This window comes from Silurus meridionalis, chromosome 2, assembly GCF_014805685.1.
Source record: "Silurus meridionalis isolate SWU-2019-XX chromosome 2, ASM1480568v1, whole genome shotgun sequence".
NCBI classification, from domain to species: domain Eukaryota; kingdom Metazoa; phylum Chordata; class Actinopteri; order Siluriformes; family Siluridae; genus Silurus; species Silurus meridionalis.
The window spans coordinates 26,244,626-26,267,275 of NC_060885.1; the positions used below are offsets into that span (position 1 = coordinate 26,244,626).

General features: G+C 39.8%; 1 protein-coding gene across 2 annotated transcripts; it reads right to left on the minus strand.

Annotated features, from left to right (window-relative positions):
- Positions 1-1,718: 1,718 nt before the first annotated feature.
- dnajc12 (DnaJ (Hsp40) homolog, subfamily C, member 12) lies at positions 1,719-12,495 on the minus strand. 2 transcript variants are annotated; one of them, XM_046836585.1, is made up of 6 exons: positions 12,442-12,489; positions 12,192-12,284; positions 4,967-5,045; positions 4,668-4,807; positions 4,342-4,477; positions 1,719-4,139 (listed from the first exon to the last, which is right to left on the minus strand). In XM_046836585.1, the coding sequence occupies exons 2-6, from the start codon at positions 12,267-12,269 to the stop codon at positions 4,057-4,059; spliced, it is 516 nt and encodes a 171-aa protein (XP_046692541.1). In that variant the 5' UTR covers positions 12,270-12,284; positions 12,442-12,489; the 3' UTR covers positions 1,719-4,056. The 2 variants fall into 2 exon arrangements, 1 of the variants encoding a protein (XP_046692541.1); XR_006924071.1 differs by having other exon boundaries at positions 1,721-2,729; positions 2,836-4,139; positions 12,192-12,495.
- Between the last annotated feature and the right edge of the window lie 10,155 nt (positions 12,496-22,650).

Consider the following 22,650-nt stretch of genomic DNA (forward strand, 5'->3'; position numbering starts at 1 on the left):
CAATGTTGACCTAAATGACTAATGATGATAAATAGAATCCACCTGTGTGTAATCAAGTCTCCGTATAAATGCACCTGCACTGTGATGGTCTCAGAGGTCCGTTTAAATCGCAGAGAGCATCATTAAGAACAAGGAACACACCAGGCAGGTCCGAGATACTGTTGTGGAGAAGTTTAAAGACGGATTTGGATACAAAAAGATTTCCCAAGCTTTAAACATCCCAAGGAGCACTGTGCAAGCGATAATATTGAAATGGAAGGAGTATCAGACCACTGCAAATCTACCAAGACCTGGCCGTCCCTCTAAACTTTCAGCTCATACAAGGAGAAGACTGATTAGAGATGCAGCCAAGAGGCCCATGATCACTCTGGATGAACTGCAGAGCTCTACAGCTGAAGTGGGAGACTCTGTCCATAGGACAACAATCAGTCATATACTGCACAAATCTGGCCTTTATGGAAGAGTGGCAAGAAGAAAGCCATTTCTTAAAGATATCCATAAAAAGTGTCGTTTACAGTTTGCCACAAGCCACCTGGGAGACACACCAAACATGTGGAAGAAGGTGCTCTGGTCAGATGAAACCAAAATCGAACTTTTTGGCAACAATGCAAAAAGTTATGATTGGCAAAAAGCAACACAGCTCATCACCCTGAACACACCATCCCCACTGTCAAACATGGTGGTGGCAGCATCATGGTTTGGGCCTGCTTTTCTTCAGCAGGGACAGGGAAGATGGTTAAAATTGATGGGAAGATGGATGGAGCCAAATACAGGAAAATTCTGGAAGAAAACCTGATGGATTTGTCTTCCAACAAGACAATGATCCAAAACATAAAGCAAAATCTACAATGGAATGGTTCACAAATAAACATATCCAGGTGTTAGAATGGCCAAGTCAAAGTCCAGACCTGAATCCAATCGAGAATCTGTGGAAAGAACTGAAAACTGCTGTTCACAAATGCTCTCCATCCAACCTCACTGAGCTCGAGCTGTTTTGCAAGGAGGAATGGGCAAAAATTTCAGTCTCTCGATGTGCAAAACTGATAGAGACATACCCCAAGCGACTTACAGCTGTAATCGCAGCAAAAGGTGGCGCTACAAAGTATGAACTTAAGGGGGCTGAATAATTTTGCACGCCCAATTTTTCAGTTTTTTATTTGTTAAAAAAGTTTGAAATATCCAATAAATTTCGTTCCACTTCATGATTGTGTCCCACTTGTTGTTGATTCTTCACAAAAAATTACAGTTTTATATCTTTATGTTTGAAGCCTGAAATGTGGCAAAAGGTCGCAAAGTTCAAGGGGCGAATACTTTCATAAGGCACTTTATATATATATATATATATATATATATATATATATATATATATATATATATATATATATATATATATATATATATATATATATATATATATATATATATATATATATATATATATATATATATATATATATATATATATATATATATTCGGAGTAAGAACAGGAGCTTTGAAGATGGATTTGGACTGTAGTTAATGTCAACAGTTTGCTACACTGACTCAGAACTACAGTTTGCTTCTGATCACCATCACTGTACCCCGCAACATCGTATATCTGTAATAAATGGACATTCGGTGCAACCCAGATGAGGATGGGTTCCCTCTTGAGTCTGGTTCCTCTCAAGGTTTCTTCCTTATGCCATCTCAGGGAGTTTTTCCTTGCCACAGTCGCCACCAGCTGACTCATTCTGCACATTATACAAGCTATAAAATAAATAGTAAAAAAAACTACAAAGCAGTCAGGCAAGACAAAATATGTCAAGCTCTCTCGCAAGTGCAGTCTGCTCTAACTTTAGGCTTGTGTATATAGCACTGTTCTTTAAGTCACAAATTAAGCTTTGTCTGGTTATAAGTGCGACCATGAACAGCACATTGTGGTTTTTAATGGCATTCCCACTTAAAAAAAAAAATGCATGTAAACAAAGCACATTGCCGGTGGATAAATCAATCAACACTGCTACTACTTCCAGTGGAAGTTATACATTTTAATTGTTTTTACAGCAGTGCCCCCAGGAAACAGGTGCATAAAGCAGCAATTGCAGGCTAAGGGAAAGTAGAGCAGCAAAAGTACAGATACAGCATTAGAAATGTACTCAAGTAAAAGTACACTGTTTTTAAACTAGTAATAAAGTACAATTCCTGATAAAAACTACTCCATAAAGGTAACGAGAGTATTTGTAATTTCTTACTTTACACCACTTTTAGTAGCTACTCGACTATACATTTATTTACACATTTCTATTTTACATTTCACCAATGTTTTGTGGGATCATAGATATAGAGTTTTTGGTAACCTGGGATATTTGTATGTTTTCTCTCTCTCTCTCGGTACAGTTAAACATGCTCCTGAGGTTCCAGTGACCACTGTTCCTGCCCCTTTTCCCTCCGTGGATCTTCCCACTTCGTCCAGGCCTGCCTCTGGATAATGTTCTCTTCGATTGGAGGCCACTCTGTGCAGCTGGGGACGGTTTCTCCATTTGTGAATGCAGTTTCTAAACCTGTCACCTTTTTTGTTACTTTTATTTACCCACCACTGAATAAAATTACATTGTATTTCTGCCCTAGTCTTGGTGAATACAGCATTAAACTACACATTCTGATTTTGTAGACTGAAGCTCTTATCCTGTTGATGATAGTTCTGTGTCTTCTGGTTTATCATTAAAGGTCTCTGACATGGCAAAACAACCTAAGATGAGTAAAAAGAAAGGATAAATGTAAATACTACTCAAAGTATGAGTAAAAAGTAGTGAGTATTATGCTGGGAATATTATTCCACTTTATACCCTGCTTACCTCAGTGTCATTCTGTTTGAATCTTCTTCTCATTTCTCAGTAAAAAAAAAAACTATTTCTTCAGCAGTTTTATTCTTGACTGATAGCACTGAAAATCCAGGCATGCCATATTTGAAAAAGCAGACAATAATCAGGTAACATTTATGACAACCATTATGTAGAGGTCTTCACCTGTTTCCAATGGACCATGATGCTTTGCTTGAACATAAACAATCATTCTCTGCAATGTCACTACTCATTCATTCACTCGTAGCAAGATGTGTAATCACAATGACAAAACTTAAAAAGCATAACATCAGCATACCTGTCCCTTTCTTAATAGAAGAACGGGAGGACAATTTAAAAAAGTGAAATGTTACAAGCTCAGCAGATTACAAACACCTTTACAGTAAGAACGTTGGATAATGCTTACTGTATTATATTATTAGTCATTTCAATTAGTATTAGGGTAGTAGTAGTAGCATGTTCTGGGCGTTAACTAGTAAGCTATAAAATAAAGAGTAATAAAAACTACAAAGCAGTCAGGCAAGACAAAACATGTCAAGCACTCTCGCAAGTGCAGTCTGCTCTAACTTTAGGCTTGTGTATATAGCATTAAGTCACAAATTAAGCTTTGTCTGGTTATAAGTGCAACCACGAACAGCACATGGTGGTTTTAATGGCATTCACACCTTAAAAAAATATGCATGTAAACAAAGCACATTGCCGGTGGCGCAAGTCAATCAACACTGCTACTACTTCCAGTAGAAGTTATACATTTTAATTGTTTTTACAGCAGCGCCCCCAGGAAACAGGTGGATAAAATTAAAATGAGGGAAAGTAGAGCAGCAAAAGTACAGATACAGCATTAAAAATGTACTCAAGTAAAAGTACACTGTTTTTTAACTACTTAATAAAGTACAATTCCTGAGAAAAACTACTTAATTACAGTAACGAGAGTATTTGTAATTTGTTACTTTACACCACTGTTAGTAGCTACTAAATTATACATTTATTTACACATTTTTATATTATGTTTTACCAATGTTTTAACTTTCAGAAAACAACAACCTAGAACCTGCACAAATGCATGGATGCATAATAACATATGTTCTACAGTATGTACTAGTAATTGGAATAGCTTATTCCACAATATGAAACAATTCACAAAATAATTGTATTTATATATTAATCAAACCCATTTTTAACAAATATCTATCTATCCAGCTTATGTATATTTCTTCAGATTTGATAATTTCTAAACTTTTTCAAGAGGCTTGAAGGAGTATCTCCTGAACACCGAAATTTGTGATGCCAATAATCACCTGTGGGAAACAAATGATCAACATTATCAGTAATGTAGCAAGACAGTGGGCATTAAATATCATGTTAACATGAAAGTTTTCGAAGGAAACAATAGTGTGTATTAAAATGTTCACATTTAAGCTTTTATATATAGATCAAATTATAATTTGCTGGTTTTTTTAGCTTCAATTCACTGATTTGACTGTAATTGTAAAAAATTACTTGAAGAAAGTTGTTCATCAGATAATATTTCCTCTATTGCCATTTGAGCTTCTGTATAGCCAGCCTGGACTTCAGATGTGTCTTCTGGCGCTTTTAACATTGGCTTCTTTTTGCTTTTAAGGGCCCAATGCATGGACTAAAAAAATTAAGAAATCACACCAGACAATAAAATTATTATTATTATTATTATTATTATTATTATTATTATTATTATACTCTTTTTATATTTAACCTGTCTGTAACATCTACATAGGTTGTGCATTATCTGTATATAAAATAAAAAAATATAGTGAAATAGTTGAATGATCTGAAATAATTACACTTACAACTTTAACTGTGTCACTCAAGGCCTGCCATTCACTAAATGGCACACTGATGCTACTTCTCAACCAGTAATCATATTTTCTTCTTTTGGTCTCATCTGTGAGAATATCTTTGGCCTGCTGCAACTTCTGGAAGTCTTGTGCTACAAAAAATAATTATATTTCATTTCATTTAAAATAATGAAAAAAGTAATTCAACAACATTCTAATGTAACAATCAAAATCATTTTGTTTAAGTAATACTTATTGAACTCTTTACTATGTTGGCAAGTAGGACAATATTTTCATTCATTTTAACTTACCAGCTTCAGGGTTTTCTGGATGTTTGTCAGGGTGGCAAGACAGTGCTCTCACTTTATACTCTGTCATAATTTGTTCGGTCTAATGCAAACAAAAGTAACATATAACTGCTTGTCAAACATAAAGACGGTTTGTTCATGGTCAGTGCAGACTGTAGACAATACTACAGAAATAAAATGTGGATATAGATTTACTCTCCTCTGAAAATACCTCAAAATTCAGCCATTATTGTCAAAAGAGCTGACAACAAAAGTGAGTACACCCTGTGATAACAGCTGTACAGCATGTAACCATGTAAAAACACATGTCCTATTCATCATGTAAATGTGTTTGTCTGCTTGACAGGACCATAAAAATGTGGGTATCTTGTATTAGAGCAGTTCAAATTTGGTGCTTTGAGTACAAGTCCTCATGCTGTGCATCGGGTGCAGAAGCTGGCTTTAAAAAAACAGAAGAATAAGTGCTGCCAGCATTGCTTTAAAGGTTGCAGAAGCGGAAGGTCCACTTGTCAAGGCTTACATGGCCATCGTCCCAGAATCATGTTTTTTCTAAAGCTGGCTTATAAGAAAGCCCGTAAACAGTTTACTGAAGACAACCTGTCCAAGAGCATGAATTACTGGAACCATGTCCTGTGGTCTGATGAGTAGAAGATAAAATTATTTGGCTCAGATGATGTCTAGCATTTGTGGCGACGCCCTGCTGAGGAGTACCAAGAAAACTGTGTCTTGCCTACATTCAAGCATGGCGGTAGAAGCATTATGGTCTAGGGTTGCATGAGTGCTGCTGGTGAGCCTCTGGAAACATGGATTCTTACATGTACTCTCAGGTACTATCACATGTATTTTTTAAGCAGCTTTTCTGGAGATAAGAATACCACATTGTGATACTGTGCACGATTTAATAAATTAATACATGAGTGATGGTAATGAATTATGAATAATAATAACAATTAGAAAAAGAAATATAATAAGTTGAGATGCAAAAAATGCATTCAGAAACAGTTGAGTTCCCCCTCCCCTTCCTCACAGTGGTTTGACCCACTGCCTGCTTTCCCAGTTCATCTCACCTACTCTGCACACACGAGTCAGGTGTGTGGCTGCGCCTTAATTAATGTTCAACTCCATTAAGTAGGGTATTTTATTCACTTTCAATAAAGCGATTCTCTTTAATGTAGTTAATGTAGACTCATTCATAAATTAGTTGCGGCAAAAATGCTGATTACCTGTCAGGGTGCGAGCGAAAACAGAAGGCAGAAGCCGGAGTACAGCTCGCTCGGGTTTTAATACAAGTGTGAGGGAGAGAGAGAGAGACACGAGCACACACACACGCGCGCACACGCGCACACGCACACACACACACAAGCACAAGCACACGCCAGTCCTACGGTTGAGAGAGTCCGAGGTGCGCTAGCTGACCCGAGATGCGCGGGGAGGTGAAGCGCGGCCGGTACGGGATTGTGGAGTCCGAATGAAACGGCAAACAAATAACCCATACATTCAACGGCCAACACATACAATAACGAACGGGGAGTGGGAGTAAATGAGGAGCTTATATAGAAGCGGGGTGGAGTGATGATGGGCCCCAGGTGAGCGTGATTATGCCTGGAGCTCCAGAGAGAGTGGAGGCATGAGTGATGATGAGCTCCAGGTGTGCGTGGTTAAACCTGGAGCTCTAGGGAGAGCGGAGGCATAGAGAGCCACCAAAGGGGGCGTGGCAGGTGGATCCCTGACATTACCCCTCCCCTGAGGGGCGGCACCTGACGCCCCAAACCCACAGACGCTCGGAGGGCCAGGGCACTCGGAGGAGGATCCTGGTGTCCATCCAGGGTCGAAAGGGACCTAGTCAGAACCGTCGTTGAACCAGAGAAGGCTGGCAAGGACCTGAGCAGGAACCGGACGATGCCCACTTCGAAGGCACAGGACGGAACCATGCTCCCAGCGGAGGTCCAAAACGGCGCATAGCTCATCGCGGAGGCCAGAAATGGCGCGAAGATCGGAGCCAGGACGAAGGCCGGATCCAGAGAGACGCCTCAAGCGGCGACCGGGGACAGAGAGCTGTTTGTAGCGGAGACCGGGGACGGAGGGACGCCTGCAGCGGAGGCTGGAGACGGAGAGCCGTCTTCAGCGGAAGCCGGAAGCGGAGAGACGTCTCCGGTGTAAGACAGGGACCAAGCTGTGCCCACAGCAGAATCCAGAGGCTGAGCTACCTTCACAGCGGAGACCAGAGACCGAGTGATGCCCACAGCGGTGATCAGGGTCAGATTGACGCCCACCAGGGAGGTCTGGAACGGAGTGACGTCCAGCACGGAGATCAGAGGCCGAGTGAAGCACTCGGTGGAGACCGGGAGCAGAAGAACGTCCACAGTGGTGTCCAGAGGCCGAGCAACGCCCACAGCAGAAACCAGAGGCCGTGCGTCACCCACGGCGGAGTCCAGAGGCCGTGTGAGGACCACCCGGAGAGGATCCCAGAGGTGAGACGTCTCCTGTAGAGGGACGCTGAGGCGTGACTTCGCCTTCAGACGGTCCAGGAGGTGTGGTTTCGCCTTTTGGGAGACTTGGGGCAGAGACGTCTTCGTTGGAGGACCTTAGGAGCGAGACGTCTCCCCTGGAGGAGTTCAGAGGCAAAACGCCACCATTGAAGGAGCCTTTAGATGAGACGTCGCCGACGGAGGAGTTCGGGGGCGAGACGTCGCCTCCAGGGGAGCTCGGGAGCGAGACGTCGCCAAAGACGGAGCTCTGGGGCGAGACGTCGCCTCCAAGGGAGCAAGGGAGCGAGACGTCACCTTCAGGGGTGCCCAAGAGCGAGACCTCGCCGACGAAGGAGCTCGTGGGTGAAACGTCGCCATCGGAGGAGCTCAGAGGCGTGACGTCATCATCGGAGGAGCTCAGAGGCGTGACGTCGTCATCGGAGGCGCACAGAGGCGTGACGTCGCCCTTGGAGGAGCACAGAAGCAAGACGTCGCTGACGGAGGAGCTCGGGGGCGAGACGTCGCCGACGGGGGAGCTCGGGAGTGAGACGTAGCCAAAGACGGAGCTCTGGGGCGAGACGTCGCCAAAGGAGGAGCTCTGGGGCGAGACGTCGCCAACGGGGAAGCTCAGGAGAGAGACGTCAGGGTGCGAGCGAAAAACAGAAGGCGGAACAGTTGAGAGAGTCCGAGGTGTGCTAGCTGACCCGAGATGCGAGTTCGAATGAAACGGCAAACAAATAACCCATACATTCAACGGCACGTAGAGTCCAACACATACAATAACGAACGGGAGTGGGAGTGAATGAGCAGCTTATATAGAAGCGGGGTGGAGTGATGATGGGCCCCAGGTGAGCGTGATTATGCCTGGAGCTCCAGAGAGAGTGGAGGCATGAGTGATGATGAGCTCCAGGTGTGCGTGGTTAAACCTGGAGCTCTAGGGAGAGCGGAGGCATAGAGAGCCACCAAAGGGGGCGTGGCAGGTGGATCCCTGACATTACCGATGTAATTTTCCATGAATCTGCTATATTAGCGATTAAAATATGACTTATCTAGTTAACGTTAGCTTGTTTACAATAGCTTGTAGCATAGTGCACTGCAACTAACACACCAAAGCCGTTTCCCATGCAGAAATTTCTGGCAGACACAGAAGCACCTGTGCACAATCTATGGAAAGAAAATGTGGACACCACAGGCACCGTCTGAAGGCAAGGCCAGCTGAGAGGAACTGAAAATGTTGAAATTGGCAGAGGTAAAAAAGGTCATTGACTGGAAGCCCAGACATGTGACTTATCTGTAAATAGTTTACAAGTTAGGTTTTTTCACTTCTAAAATTTAAGAAAAAAACAAAGAATACAAACATTTTCAGCTTTTGACAGGCACTATACACACACGCGCACGCACGCACGCACACACACACACACACACACACACACACAAATAGAAAAAAAACCTCAAGTTTGTGGACACATTTAGTCCCTATTTGCTGTTATAATAAGCTCCACTCTTCTGGGAATATTCCACTTGATTTTTTTGGTGTGATTATAGAGATTTAAGATCATTCAGACACAACAGGTTCAGTAAAGTCAGGTGCTGATATAGATGAGGTGAGGAGTCCTGGGGTGCAGTCAGCATTCCAATTATTTCCAAAGGTGTTCAGTAGTTAAAGGTCAGATCTCTAGAGCTGGCCACTAAAAATCTTATACTCCAACACTTTTAAATTATATATTCATGCAACTTGCTTTGTGCACAGGGACTTGTGTCATGCAATGAATCATTTAATGCTACTGCATCCAAAGACATTCTATACATTTGTGTGCCTCCAACAACTTGAGGTTCCATGTTGAACATTCAGTGGTCAATATGAGAGAATTGTACTCAAAGCTTCAAATTTTAACTCCTCGAATACAAGATACAGACATTTGTATGTTCCTGTCAAGCAGACAAAAACATGAACATGATGAAGGGGTGTCACTTTTGTAATATACTATCTATCTGTGTGTGTGTTATCTTGTTTTAGATTTACTGTTGCATACGATTGTTTAACCTTAGCCTTTAACCAGGACACAGGCAGGCTGAGGCAGTTATGTATAAAACTGAAATATAAGTAGAAGAAAGACAAGTTGTAAGTTAGAAATTATTGCTTTGTAAAAAGCATTAATTTCTCTGACATAATATCTAAACCTACACACACTACAGATATTTAGTTCAATACATGCAGTTCTGAATCCTGCAGTCTCTACCTTCCTTGATGCCACTATTAGTAACTATGTACTATTCAAGGTACAGTTCTTGATTGTTCATATCTTACATGTCAAATAGAATTTTTTCTGTAAGATGGGGTGACATCTCATCCTCGAGTGTCCCTCAACTCTATGGTGTACCACAGGGATTGATTCTTGGCCCGGTGTTGTTCTCCCTATATATGTTACCTCTAAGTAATATCATTAGAAAACACAATATCTCATTCCACTTATATCTTCCATTTACAATTTCCCCTAAAACCAGATTCACTCAGTGGGCTCCAGTCCCTGTCCGGCTGTTTAACTGACATCAAACATTGCCTGGCTAGTAATTTTCTAAGTCTTAATGAGAATAAGTGTGAGTGTATACTATTTCACGCAGGAGCAGCTTAATTTTAACCTTAGGGATCTCACACCAGAATAAAAATAAAAGGTTTGCAACCTAGGTGTCATATTTGACAGCAATTTGAATTTTACAAAGCAAATAACCTCAGTTGTAAAACCAAGCTTCATTCAACTCTGTTTACCATCAAAGGTAAAGCCTTTCGTTTGGTTGAAAGATATGAAAAAAGCCATTAATGCTTTTATTAGTTCTAGATTGGATTACTGCAACGCTCTTTATTTAGGCATTACTCAGTCCTCTCTCTATAGCCTACAGTTCGTTCAGAACGCTACAGCACGGTTTTTTGAGGTACCAGTAAACGTGCACACATCAACCCAGTCCTTTCCTCTTTCCACTGGCTCCCGGTACAGTACAGGATCCAATATAAAATCATATTATTTGTTTTTAAATCTCTGTCTGGTACGGCCCCAACCTATTCAAATGAACTTATCCATCTGCGCACCCATGGATGAATTCTCCGGTCCTCTAATCATGTCATGCTTGAAGTGCCTAGAACAAGATATAAATTGTGTGGTGATCGCGCCTTCTTAGTGGCAGCCCCTAAGCTTTGGAATTCCCTCCCTCCTGATCTTACCTCTGAAAGGGAATTCTCTACTTTTAAAGCTAAACTAAAGACCCACTTATTCAGATAAACCTTTGTTGTGTAGTAGAGGGTGTGCTTTGTCATCTACTTTTTAACGTTTATTTTAATTCTTGTATTTTAATGCTTGTTTTATTTCTCTTCTGTTTTAGGTTCTTACATTTACTCCTTTTTTTATGATATTGTATATTTTACTACTTTTAACCCAGCCATTAGCCACAAGCCAGTAGTGCACTTACAATTTAGTGCCGGTCCCAAGCCCGGATAAATGGGGAGGGTTGCGTTAGGAAGGGCATCCAGCGTAAAACATGTTTATGTTAATTCAAATGTTATTACTATTTTGCACATGGCCTCTTGCACTTTGTTCACCCCCTAGGTTTATATGTAGAAGGTAGGTGCTATATAAATAAAGATTGATTGATTGATTGATTGATTGATTGATTTATTGGTTGATGTTTGTCCTTCCTAATAATCTCTTTATATTTGTTGTTATTTCTTTTCAAATAAATACTGTCCAGTTAATAAAAAATAAGAATTTCTGCTTTTTGAAAGCAAGTTATAACAAATTTTTATTGTCATTTCTCTTTTGTAACAATAATGCACATTGTATATCATATATTGTTAAGTAAATGTATTTGTAATTTGATGCATATTCTACAAATTAAGCCATAAATTAAATGTAATTATATGTATCTAGAGAGAAAAGAACTTACATGAGATTTGTCTTGAAGCATTTTAAAAAGTAAAGCAAAAAAAAAATTAATAATAATAATAATAATAATTATAATTATTTAATGTATGAAATATGGCTTTTTAACTTATTGCTGATGAGCCAAATAGTATTTACATAAAATGAAATGTCACTGTTACTGCACGCACACACACAGGGGATATACAGTTGTTTAATACTGTCCATTTGGTTAGCAGTACAATAAAACGGTCTTTTTTCCTCACAAGTTTCATATAAATTGCCTGGACCTTAAAAATATGAATGCTAGAATTCTGGATTGATGTCACATGGTAGTGGATTTGTTACTGCGGTTTTAAATAAATATTTAAAGAATAATCCACTATCAGCCATTCCTATAGTATGCTGTATTAGAATGAATTATTACTATGATAATCAATAATAATCAATTAATCAAGATGCCATAACACCGTGTATGAATGGGTGTTGCTACTGAAAAAGTATGAAAACAAGGTCTAGTAATGAAGGGAAATGCCATTTTCTGTCACCGTGCTTTCCTTCAGCTTCCAAACATCTGGTTTTCAACCGGAAGCATGAAATTCTTGATTCTGATATTGGCAAATCCCATTCCTCACTACCTAACGTTTGGTCAATCAGAAATACAATTACAATGAGCCGTTATTTGACAATGAATAATAATTGTTTTAATAAATAAATGTAGCATATGTCCGTTTATTCGAATGGTTACATGCAGATGTTTAGGCTACTGATGTGTACCTACAGGAGAAAAAGCGCACTGAGTCATCATCGGTCGGGTTTAATGGCAGAGCACAAAACCACAAATCTTACCGTTGACAGCTCGTCGCACCCGAGCAAGCCGTAATAATCTTCCAGATCCTCTCTTTTACAATTAATGATCTTTTCCATGAGTATGGAAGTAGCCTCCAGAGCACAACGCAAAAACAAAACACAGTATTGGGTGGAATAAATGCTATACGTTGAATCTAGTAAATACAATAAACTATTTACGACTAATATAAAATACTTTTATTTATCAAGCTAACTACTATAGTATTGATACATCGATTATCGAACTAACCCAGCAGTTTTCGATAAGGCTTCTGAGCTTCTGGGTCTCGCTGTCAGACACGCGAGGCGGAGCAGCGAGTATAGAAAGCCAAAAGGGTCCTGACACCTACACAACGATCAGCTATAACGTTCAAACCACTGGCAGGGGAATTAGACAACATTGTTAGTGGCACCTGTTAAAAGATGTATTTGGCAGCAAGCGGGCAATTAGTTCCTATTTGGAAACATGAAAAAATAGACAGCACAAGGATCTGAATAAATATAACTTTTGATGGCTAGTCAACTGGGTCAGAGCATCACCAAAATGGTTAGTTTTGTGGGGCATTCCTGGTTTTCAGGAGTTGGAAACTTGAATTAAAAAAATTTTTTTTACTTAGTAACGGATATCATTTAAAATGTAGTCTAGTACAATACGTCAAACAAAACATACTTAAGTAAAAGAAAAATTACAGATTTTGAATTATACTTAAAAAATTGAAGTATACAAAAACTACTGTTACAGTATTGTGAGTAAATGTAATTAGCGTAATTTCCGGACTATAAAGCGCACCCTTATATAAGCCGAACTGAATTTGACAAAGATTTTTATTTTTAACATAAATAAGCCGCACCTGTCTATAAAATACACTGAAACTAATTAACTTTACACAGGCTTTAATGTAAGACACTAACTGAAATATGTTGCTCTTCTATTAGGAGCATAGCGGTATTTTGGGAATAGCCTGACACTGCATTCTTCCGCTATTACTGCGTGTGTGGAGACCGAGGAATATGTCCTTTTTATTTTCTGATGCTCATTTCTAAGTTTCTTTGACTAACCTGTAATGCTGTTGCCAAGAAAAATAAAAAAGCACGAGTTTTGGAAACCTGTCTGTGCTTATATGATTTGTGTTGCAACTGGAGTATTAGTGAGCTCTCCCATGGCCCAGACTCAACGCTTTACAACGGCTTGTATCTAAACAGTAGCCGACCAAGTAAGTCATTGTTCACTGTCTTCCTTCTTCCTTTCACAACTACAGTGGAACTTTGACCTACGAGTGCATTAATGTACGAGTTTTCCGAGGTACGAGCGGTCACTCGGTCGTTTTTTTACTTTGTTACGCGAGCAAAAAATTGAGGTACGAGATCGAGACGCCGCTGCTAGAAGGCGAAGCGAAGCCAGAAAGCGAAGATTGTGATGAAAATTAAGATAAACAAAAATGAAAAAGTAAAAATTTTTTTAAAAAAATTTAGGGATACGCAGTGTACAGGAGTGATAGTAAAAAACGAGTTTTCCCTCCACCTCCGCTTATCGCCTCTACCCCCTTCACACACACACACACACACACACACACACACACACACACACACACACACACACACACACACACACACACACACACATATACACACACACACACACACCCCACCGGCGTTTTCGTTAGCTCAAGTCGTCTCATCTACAAGGAAAATACACTGAATAAAACCTTATTATATCTTTACATACTCTTTCTGTTATGTTTTTATATAAGATTTGTTATTTAGAAATGTATTTTCCAATTTAATAACATGAAACATAACAACGGAGTGTCATTTTGAGGGTTGGAACGGATTAATGCCATTTTAATTATTTTCAATATGGAAAACTGATTTGATGTGCAAACAAATTGAGATACGAGCTCGTCCACAGAACGAATTTAACTCGTAGGTCAAGGTATCACTGTATTTCTCTCGGGAGTTTATCGTCGTATGTTTAAAAATCAACACTGTCATCAGTTTTCATCAACATCAGTTTTTTGGCTTGAAGTTTGTGAAACCGGGAAAAACCCAGGAAAAATCCATAAATTAGCCACTTCGTTGTTTAAGCCGCGGGGTTCAAAACGTGGGGAAAAAGTAGCGGCTTATAGTCCGAAAAATACGGTAGTTGCTTTTCAACTCTGCAACCTACCATAGGTATGTGTATGCTGTCAGAACACAATGCATCACAACTTTCATTCAATTCAATTTAATTAATTTTATTTGTATAGCACTTTTAACAATTAACATTGTTTCAAAGCAGCTTTACACAGATAATGTGGTGATAAAAATGAATAAGATGTTATTGACAAGTGTAAGTATGACCCTGATGAGCAAGCCGGTGGTGAGTGTGGCAAGGAAAAACTCCCCGAGATGGCAAAAGGAAGAAACCTTGAAAGGAACCAGATTTAAGAGGGAACCCATCCTCATCTGGGTTGCACCAAATGTCCATTTATTGCAGATAAATAATGTTGCAGGGTACAGTGATGTGATCAGAAGCAAACTGTAGTCTTGAGTCAGTGTAGCAAACTTGTTGTGCATGTGGCTGTGTGGCCACAGAACAGTGCGAGTGACAATGCTGAAAGCTTAAGGGGCCTAAAATAGGCATATGAGAATCAGAACTATATCAGACCATGGAAAGGCTGAAGAAGAAGAATGTGCTCTAGCCTGATAAATCATGTTTTTATTTACATCTTGTGGAAGGTCAGGTGTATGATGCTACAGTGTGGGCAATATTCTCCTAGGAAATATTCCTTCCTGTCATTCATATAAATAAACCAACTACCTAAATATTTTTGCACTTCTTAGCAAAATTACACTTCTATTATATTCTATTATATTACACTTCTTGGCAACAGTATTTCCTAATGGCTTACTTTCTACATTAGCTGTGCATACAGAGCAACCAATGTTCATGTGTATCACCGGACACAGCTAAAACATAGACACAACCCAATATTTAACCTACAGTATGATCTGCCCAGCAATCTTTGCTTTCTGCAGGAAACTACGCCTCCTTTGTGTTGGCTGATTCTCACATTCTCACAAAGCCGGAAAAGGTGCAAGGTCTGCCGGGTCCATTGTATGACCCTCCTTGCACATACAAAAGCATTCCTAGGAAGCTCACCTGATTCTAAAAGACTTCACAATTCCTTACTGTCAGCTTAATCCCATGCTGTTTATAATTCTGCAAAATTTTCCGGAAGTCATGGTGGTAATCTTAAAGGTTTTTGCTGTAAACTGGATTGTCATCTAAACATGGCTGACATATCTTATCCCTCAGCCCTGTCAGACACTCCTCTATGCAGCATTGGAACTCTGCTGGTGTTGAAGACATCCAGAACGGAATTCGGGCCCACTCATAGAGCCCCCAAGGTTGACTTTTTTCTTAAAAAAAACCCTGATGATAAGCTTTTCCTTGGTCAAAGATAAAAAACCAAGCACTTCCACAGAGACTGTTCAACATGTCTTGTAATTGGATGGTGGTCTGGGAGAGATTTCTGGTTGAGTTCACAATAGTCACAGCACATAGTCACAGCACAAACTCCTATCTTTCTTTTGCACACTTACACTGATTTAAGAGATCTTCCAGGTACTCATTGACCTCTTTATGAAGTGGCTTTTGTACTGACATGTATGCTCACCTCATTGGTGTTGTGTCTTTCAGTGTTACCTTTAACTCCAGTGATGGGATACACCCAAAATTATCATAATTCAAATCAAATCAAATTTTATTTGTCACATTCACATACATACAGAGTATTTCTGGAGAAAGCAGCACATTCCTCCCTCAGTAACTTTCTGAACTTTTCCTGCTGTTCTGGGAGTAAATGACTGACAGAAACAGGTATATCCTATGGGTTTGACTGTACTGTGTCTTCTGAATCCATGCCCTTTGCCATTTCAGCTTCCTCCACTTTTGATGTTTCCCACTGTGACTAGTTTTCTGGACTATGTCTTCCAGATCCACCAGTTTTGCAGGAGCAGGGTAGACAGCTTTTGGACTCTGTACATAGCCTAGCACTGTGTGTGGTTGCAGTGTAATGTCATGACCTGTTTCATTACTTATAGGAATGAAAACTTTTGATTGAGTGTCTGGAGCTTGACCAAATTCTCAGTGACTGTCAGTCCTCCAGGCCAGTCAGGATTCTCAGCTGGAACAGCAGATTTCTTTATCTACTCCCTTTTACAATTCCCTCACTAGAGTGTGAGTCTCCCTCACAGACCAGTCGCATGAGCCCCTCTGCTCTCTTGCAATCTACTGAGAAGGCTGCAGTCAATATTTAAATGATAGCTTGAGATAGCTGTTCTTTCTTCTGTTGCAGATGTTCAATTACATTGTATCTAATTATTGGCTCCTCTGCTACACCAGCTGTTTTTGCTACCAGCAATGGCACCAGAAGCTCTGTGCTAGATGCACCAGGGGGCTCAGGCTGGAGCTTTACTTCAACGCATTCTCTGAAAGGGATGTCTGTCTGATATACGGCCTTAAATGTTCTTTGCGCCACTTATAACTGATAAGGCAGTCCTGTGAACCTGTATATCATAATGCTTGTGTGGTGACACCATCCAGGAAATGTTTTTCTTATCAGGTTCAGCAGATGAGTTGTATGCTTTGAGGTTAGATGGGCATAGATGGATCCCACTAGCCTGTTCATATTTACAGAACCCTGCTATAAAGAATGTATAATCACTGTATGCCTTGATGCCCTACAACCTTTTAAAAACACATTTAAAACAGTGATAACACTGCTCACCATCTGTCACCGTTTCATGACTGTTGCCAGATGGACAAATAATTAAAACTGTTCACGAGTTCAAACAACTCAGCCTCACGTTTAGATGTGCAGTTCTGGGCCATCTGTTCTTTATTTTCTTTAGCTGTTGCACCCTCTGTGTCCACCTGTTGCTTCTCCCAGTCTCTGTAGTGCCTGTACATCAGCCTGGAGCTCATTTACCTTTTAAACATTTGTGTGTGTGTTTTTCATTTGTTTCTGTTGTCTCTCATTTTCCATACCTGCAGCCTCATTTAGTTTTGGTTTCATTTCAATTAACTCTTCATCTGTGATGGACTGGTTTTTTAGATCAGTTTTAAAATGGAAATGTATACAATCACTTGCAAGTCTAGTACTGTTCAGATCTCAGAATCTTTTTTTGAATGAGCTCCTCAGCCTCTCCATCTCTGGAAGCGATCAGTAATCTCTCGTTCAGTTCTATGGCCCTAAACAAGAAGCTTTGAAGTGTTCTGTTTTACAAATCTTAATTTAATTCAATTAATTTTTATTTGTAAAGCGCTTTTAACAATGAACATTGTATCTGTGGGACCATCTTTTTTAAAATATATCCTGGTAGCTAAGACCTGTCTGATGGTGCTTATAACTGCTTTCACAATTTATGGCCTTTCTGCACGCAGCTTTCAATCTGATGCATCAAATTTGTGTAGGTCAGTCGATCTTTCTGAACTCTTTCTCCTATTTGTCCCCAAATTTTTAAATCATGCCTGATGCTCACCTCTGGCACTCTTGGTGGTTGTGGATTAGCATCTATTGATATAACTGGGGCTGCTCTGTTCTCTTTGATCCTGACTTGATCAATCAACCTCATACTTTCACTCTCTAATGCTTTTGTAGAGTTCTGAAAACACAGTTGAAGATCTGCATATTGTTTTTTTTACTTTTCCAACTCGTCTTCATCATCCATAAAGCTCCTTACTGTGTGTAAGGATGTGAATGTAAGCGTCCTTCAGATCTACTGATGTAAACCAGTCTCTGGAACGAATAACAATGTATAATGCTTTTAATGTTAGCATTTTGAACTTGTACTTTCTAAAGTGTTTGTTGAGGTCCCGTAAATCCTGAATGGGACAGAGACCCCCCTCTTTTGGGAACGACGAAGTACCGGAGTAAAAACTGTGCTGCTGTCCTCATGCGGTACAGTTCGAATTACCCTTCTGCTCAAAAGGGAGGTTATTTTGTCCTCTAGAATCTGAGCTGATTCCCCTTCTGCTGTTGACCATATCACACTGTTGAAGAGTGGAGGTCCAACAGCAAATTGCAGGCGATACCTTTGTTGTTTTATGGATAATACCCAAGAGTGTACTGCGCATGAGTGCTAACGGCCCGCTGTAGCTTACCGACGGCGTGTTGGCGCCATCTGACTGCAGAGCTGGGTGTTGCAAACTTAAAAAAAAAAAACACTGTATTGTTTTTTTGTGTTTTTATTTGACTTTTCACACACGTCTGTGCCCTCGGCCCACTTTCTGGATGCACAGAACACATTTTTTTTAAAGAGAACGATCGCTGAAACTTCTGACCTTTCTCTTGAATAACCCCGCAGGTGGAGAGGGGAGAAGCAACATTTCGGGCACTGGCTGAACTGGTGCCAATAGAGATACCTAATGGATGTTTGAAAGAGAACCAGCAAGCACATGGGAGTGTATGGGGCAGGGAAATGGCAAACAGCTGGTGACTGCAGCGCCTTACCATCTCTGAGAAGAGGAGACAATATAGGAGTGCTGTGGAAGCAGAACTGTGTGTTTCATTTGATTTTTGTTATTCCTTTTTAGAACTGCAGCTGGTTGGCTCTTGCTTACCAGTACTAACTCCGTAAAGAAAGAATAAATATGTAAATAAAAAAGCAATTTTGTAAAGTTTGCAGTAAAAAACTGACAGCAGTGTTTGCCAGAACTCTACCAAAAAATATGGGTGAAGTATATTTTAATCTACAAAAAATGTTCCTATAAAGTTACAGTAAAATACTGTGAGCTTTTATTTTATCTGCAGAAACTGAATGCACTTAAGTTGTCCAACAGCCACTTGTTTATAAATTAATATTTAATTAATGTGAGCATATTAGTACTAAGAATGTATTTTACTTTGCTTGATTTTACAGTAAAGTACAGTCAGCAGGGTTGCCACAAATCTACTATATTCTTTTTTTTTTTTTTTTTTTACAGTTTGCTTCCATAAATTAAGTTTACAGTATAGTACTCTTACAATACATTTCAGATTTAATTTTTTTCCTTACACACATTTAAACCCTTCAATCTAACAGCAAAATCCTCAGTTTTAAAAGAGCACTTTTGTGTCCACACTACAGTGTTAAGGTTACACTATAGCAGTAAAGATGTTAATGAGATAATGAAGTGACTAATTAAATGAGGATTGAGCATGTGTTTTTGTTAGTGATGAACACTTGTGAAGAAGCAGAATCACTGAAGATAAAAGAGAAAAACACATTACAGCCAATACCAAAGATGAAATCAACTGAAAATAAAACATCAAATCTCTCAAGATTTCAGCAGTGGATGATTAAACAACCCCCAAAACAGCATTTCCAGATTTACTTATTATTAACTGGTGTGACTATATCTGTCATATGTGCTCTAATTGTGATTTTAGTTGTTGTACGTTCATTTGAAATCACCATAATGCATAATTTTCTAGTTAGGCTCTTGAAACTTGACATTTTACAATTAGCTTTAAGAAAACAACAATAATAATAATAATTAAAAAACCATCAACAACAGCAAACCAAGCAACATAGAAATAAAAGCAAACAAAGAGAATAGTAAGAACATTCAGCTGGATAATTTATTCATGTTGCAATGCATTTGGGGAGAATTGTATTATTCTGTCACCCAGCATGCATTGCGGCTTGAACGTTTTGTTAATGGTCACCATTGTTGAGTTTCATTTGCTGATTCTTGAGGTCTTTGTGTGTTTAAATGGTGTAGGAGCCCTCAATGTTTTGTACATAAAGCATTTTTAAAATTCTTAATATTTTTTCTAAATAAATTCATATTATTATAATCTAAATGATAATATCTCTTGATTTTTTTTTGCTAACACAGTGGTGAACATTACAGACATTGATTTTAGTTTTACATGAGAAAAGAACAAAGTAAAACAAGCAAGCAAACAAACAAACAAAATAACAAATGTTAGTTGCCAATGTCGATTGATGAATATAACATCCACACTCTGTCAAGTTTTATAGCAACAGAAATAAAGAAGATACAATTCTTCTTTCGGCTTCTCCCATTAGGGGTCGCCACAGCGGATCATCCGTCTCCATACCCCCCTGTCCTCTACATCTGCCTCTTTCACCACCTGCATGTCTTCCCTCACCACATCCATAAACCTCTTCCTTGGTCTTCCTCTTTTCCACCTTCCTGGTGGCTCCATCCTCAGCATTCTTCTACCGATATACCCCATGTCCCTTCTCCTGAACATGTCCAAACCATCCTAATCTCGCCCCCTTGCTTTGTCTCCAAATTGTCCTACATGTGCTGTCCCTCTAATAAACTCGTTTCTAATCCTGTTCATCCTCGTCACTCCCAACGAAAACCTCAGCATCTTCAGCTCTGCTACCTCCAGCTCCACTTCCTGTCTTTTACTTAATGCCACTGTCTCTAAACCATACAACATCGCAGGTCTCACCACAGTCCTATTAACTTTCTCTTTCACTCTTGCAGATACCCTTTTATCACAAATCACTCCTGCCACTCTTTTCCACCCACTCTACCCTGCCTGCACTCTTTTTTTCACTTCTCTAACACACTCTCCATTACTTTGCACTGTTGACCCCAGGTATCTGAACTCCTCCACCTTCTCCACCTCTTCTCCCTGCAACCGCACCACTCCACTGCTCTCCCTTTTATTCACACACATGTACTCTGTCCTACTCCTACTGACTTTCATTCCCCTTCTCTCCAGCGCGTACCTCCACCTCTCCAGGCTCTTCTCAACCTGCTCCCTACTCTTACTACAAATAACAATATCATCTGCAAACATCATAGTCAGACTAATGTCTGACCTCATCTGTCAACTTGTCCATTACCACTGCAAACAGGAAAGGGCTCAGAGCTGATCCTTGATGCAGTCCAACCTCTACCTTGAACCAATCTGTCATTCCTACTGAAGTATGCTTTACTGCTGTCACAGTGTCCTCATACATGTCCTGCACCACCCTCACATACTGCTCTGACACACCTGACTTCCTCATACAATACCCCAACTCCTCTCTTGGCACCCTGTCATCACTTTCTCTAAATCCACAATCACACAATGCAGCTTCTTCTGACCTTCTCTATACTTCTTTATTAACATTCTCAAAGCAAATAATGCATCTGTGGTGCTCTTCCTCTGCAACCTACTGTTGCTCACAGATGGTCACCTCTTCTCAGCCTGGCTTCCACTACTCTTTCTCATAACTTAATGGTGTGACTGATAAACTTAATTCCCCTGTAATTACTGCAGGTCTGCACATCTCTCTTGTTCTTAAAAATCAGTACCAGCAAACTCCTTCTCCATTCCTCAGGCACCCTCTCACCTTCCAAAATCCTGTTAAACAATCTTGTTAAAAACTCCACTGCCATCTCACCTAAACATCTCCATGCTTCTACTGGTATGTCATCTGGTCCAAACCGACTTTCCACTCCTTATCCTCTTAATCGCTGCTCTCACTTCCTCCTTACTAATCCTATCCACTTTCTGCTTCACCAACTCCACATCATCCAACCTTCTCGCTCTCTCTCATTTTCCTTGTTCATCAGCTGCTTAAAATTCTCCCCCATCTTCTCAACACACTCTCCTCACTAGTCAACACATTTCCATCTCCATTCTTTATTGCTTTATTGTTAACCTGGGCCTCGACTGATCCGGTATGAATTTTTCTTTTGTGATCTGCATATTTGATTTAGCACATGTTTTAAGCTGAATACCCTTCCTAACGCAACCCTCCCCATTTACCCAGGCTTGGGACCGGCACTAAAAGTGCACTGGCTTGTGCAACCCTAATGGCTGGGTTACATTTAATATGCATTTAGTACAGTATAATAAAAATACAGTGGAACCCGGTTATGTTGCCGGCCTAGGGGACGCCAAAAAGCGTAGAAATAACCGATGATCGAGATAAACGAAAACCAATATGGCGGCAATATATTAACGTGCTTGAAATTTCTTTATGTACACGATGTGCGTTATTAAATGAGAATGTGCATGCACGTGTTTTTTTCTGTGTTGAGGAGTGGGTCAAACTTTCCTCATACCGATGTCCAGGACTGGTATATGGCTACAAGAAGTGTCTCAATTAAGTTATTTTAGCCAAAGGCAAAGGGGGTAGCTTTTAGCGGGTAGGGTGTCCTAACTTGTTCCTCAGTTATAATATACCTTTTTGTTGATATGTATCTTTTGTTTAATGAGTAAAACAAGGTCAAAAAAAGTTTGTTTACCTGCAATTAAATTGCAATTAAACATTTATATGTGAACAATTCTTAATAAAAAACTAAATATTTAATAAGGGTGCCGTAATTTTCTCACATGACATTTTATATATATAAGTTTCAAATTTCAATATTATATTTAGAATACAACATAGATGACATATCAAATGTTTAAACTGAGAAAATGTATCATTGTGAGGGAAAAAATCAGTTGATTTT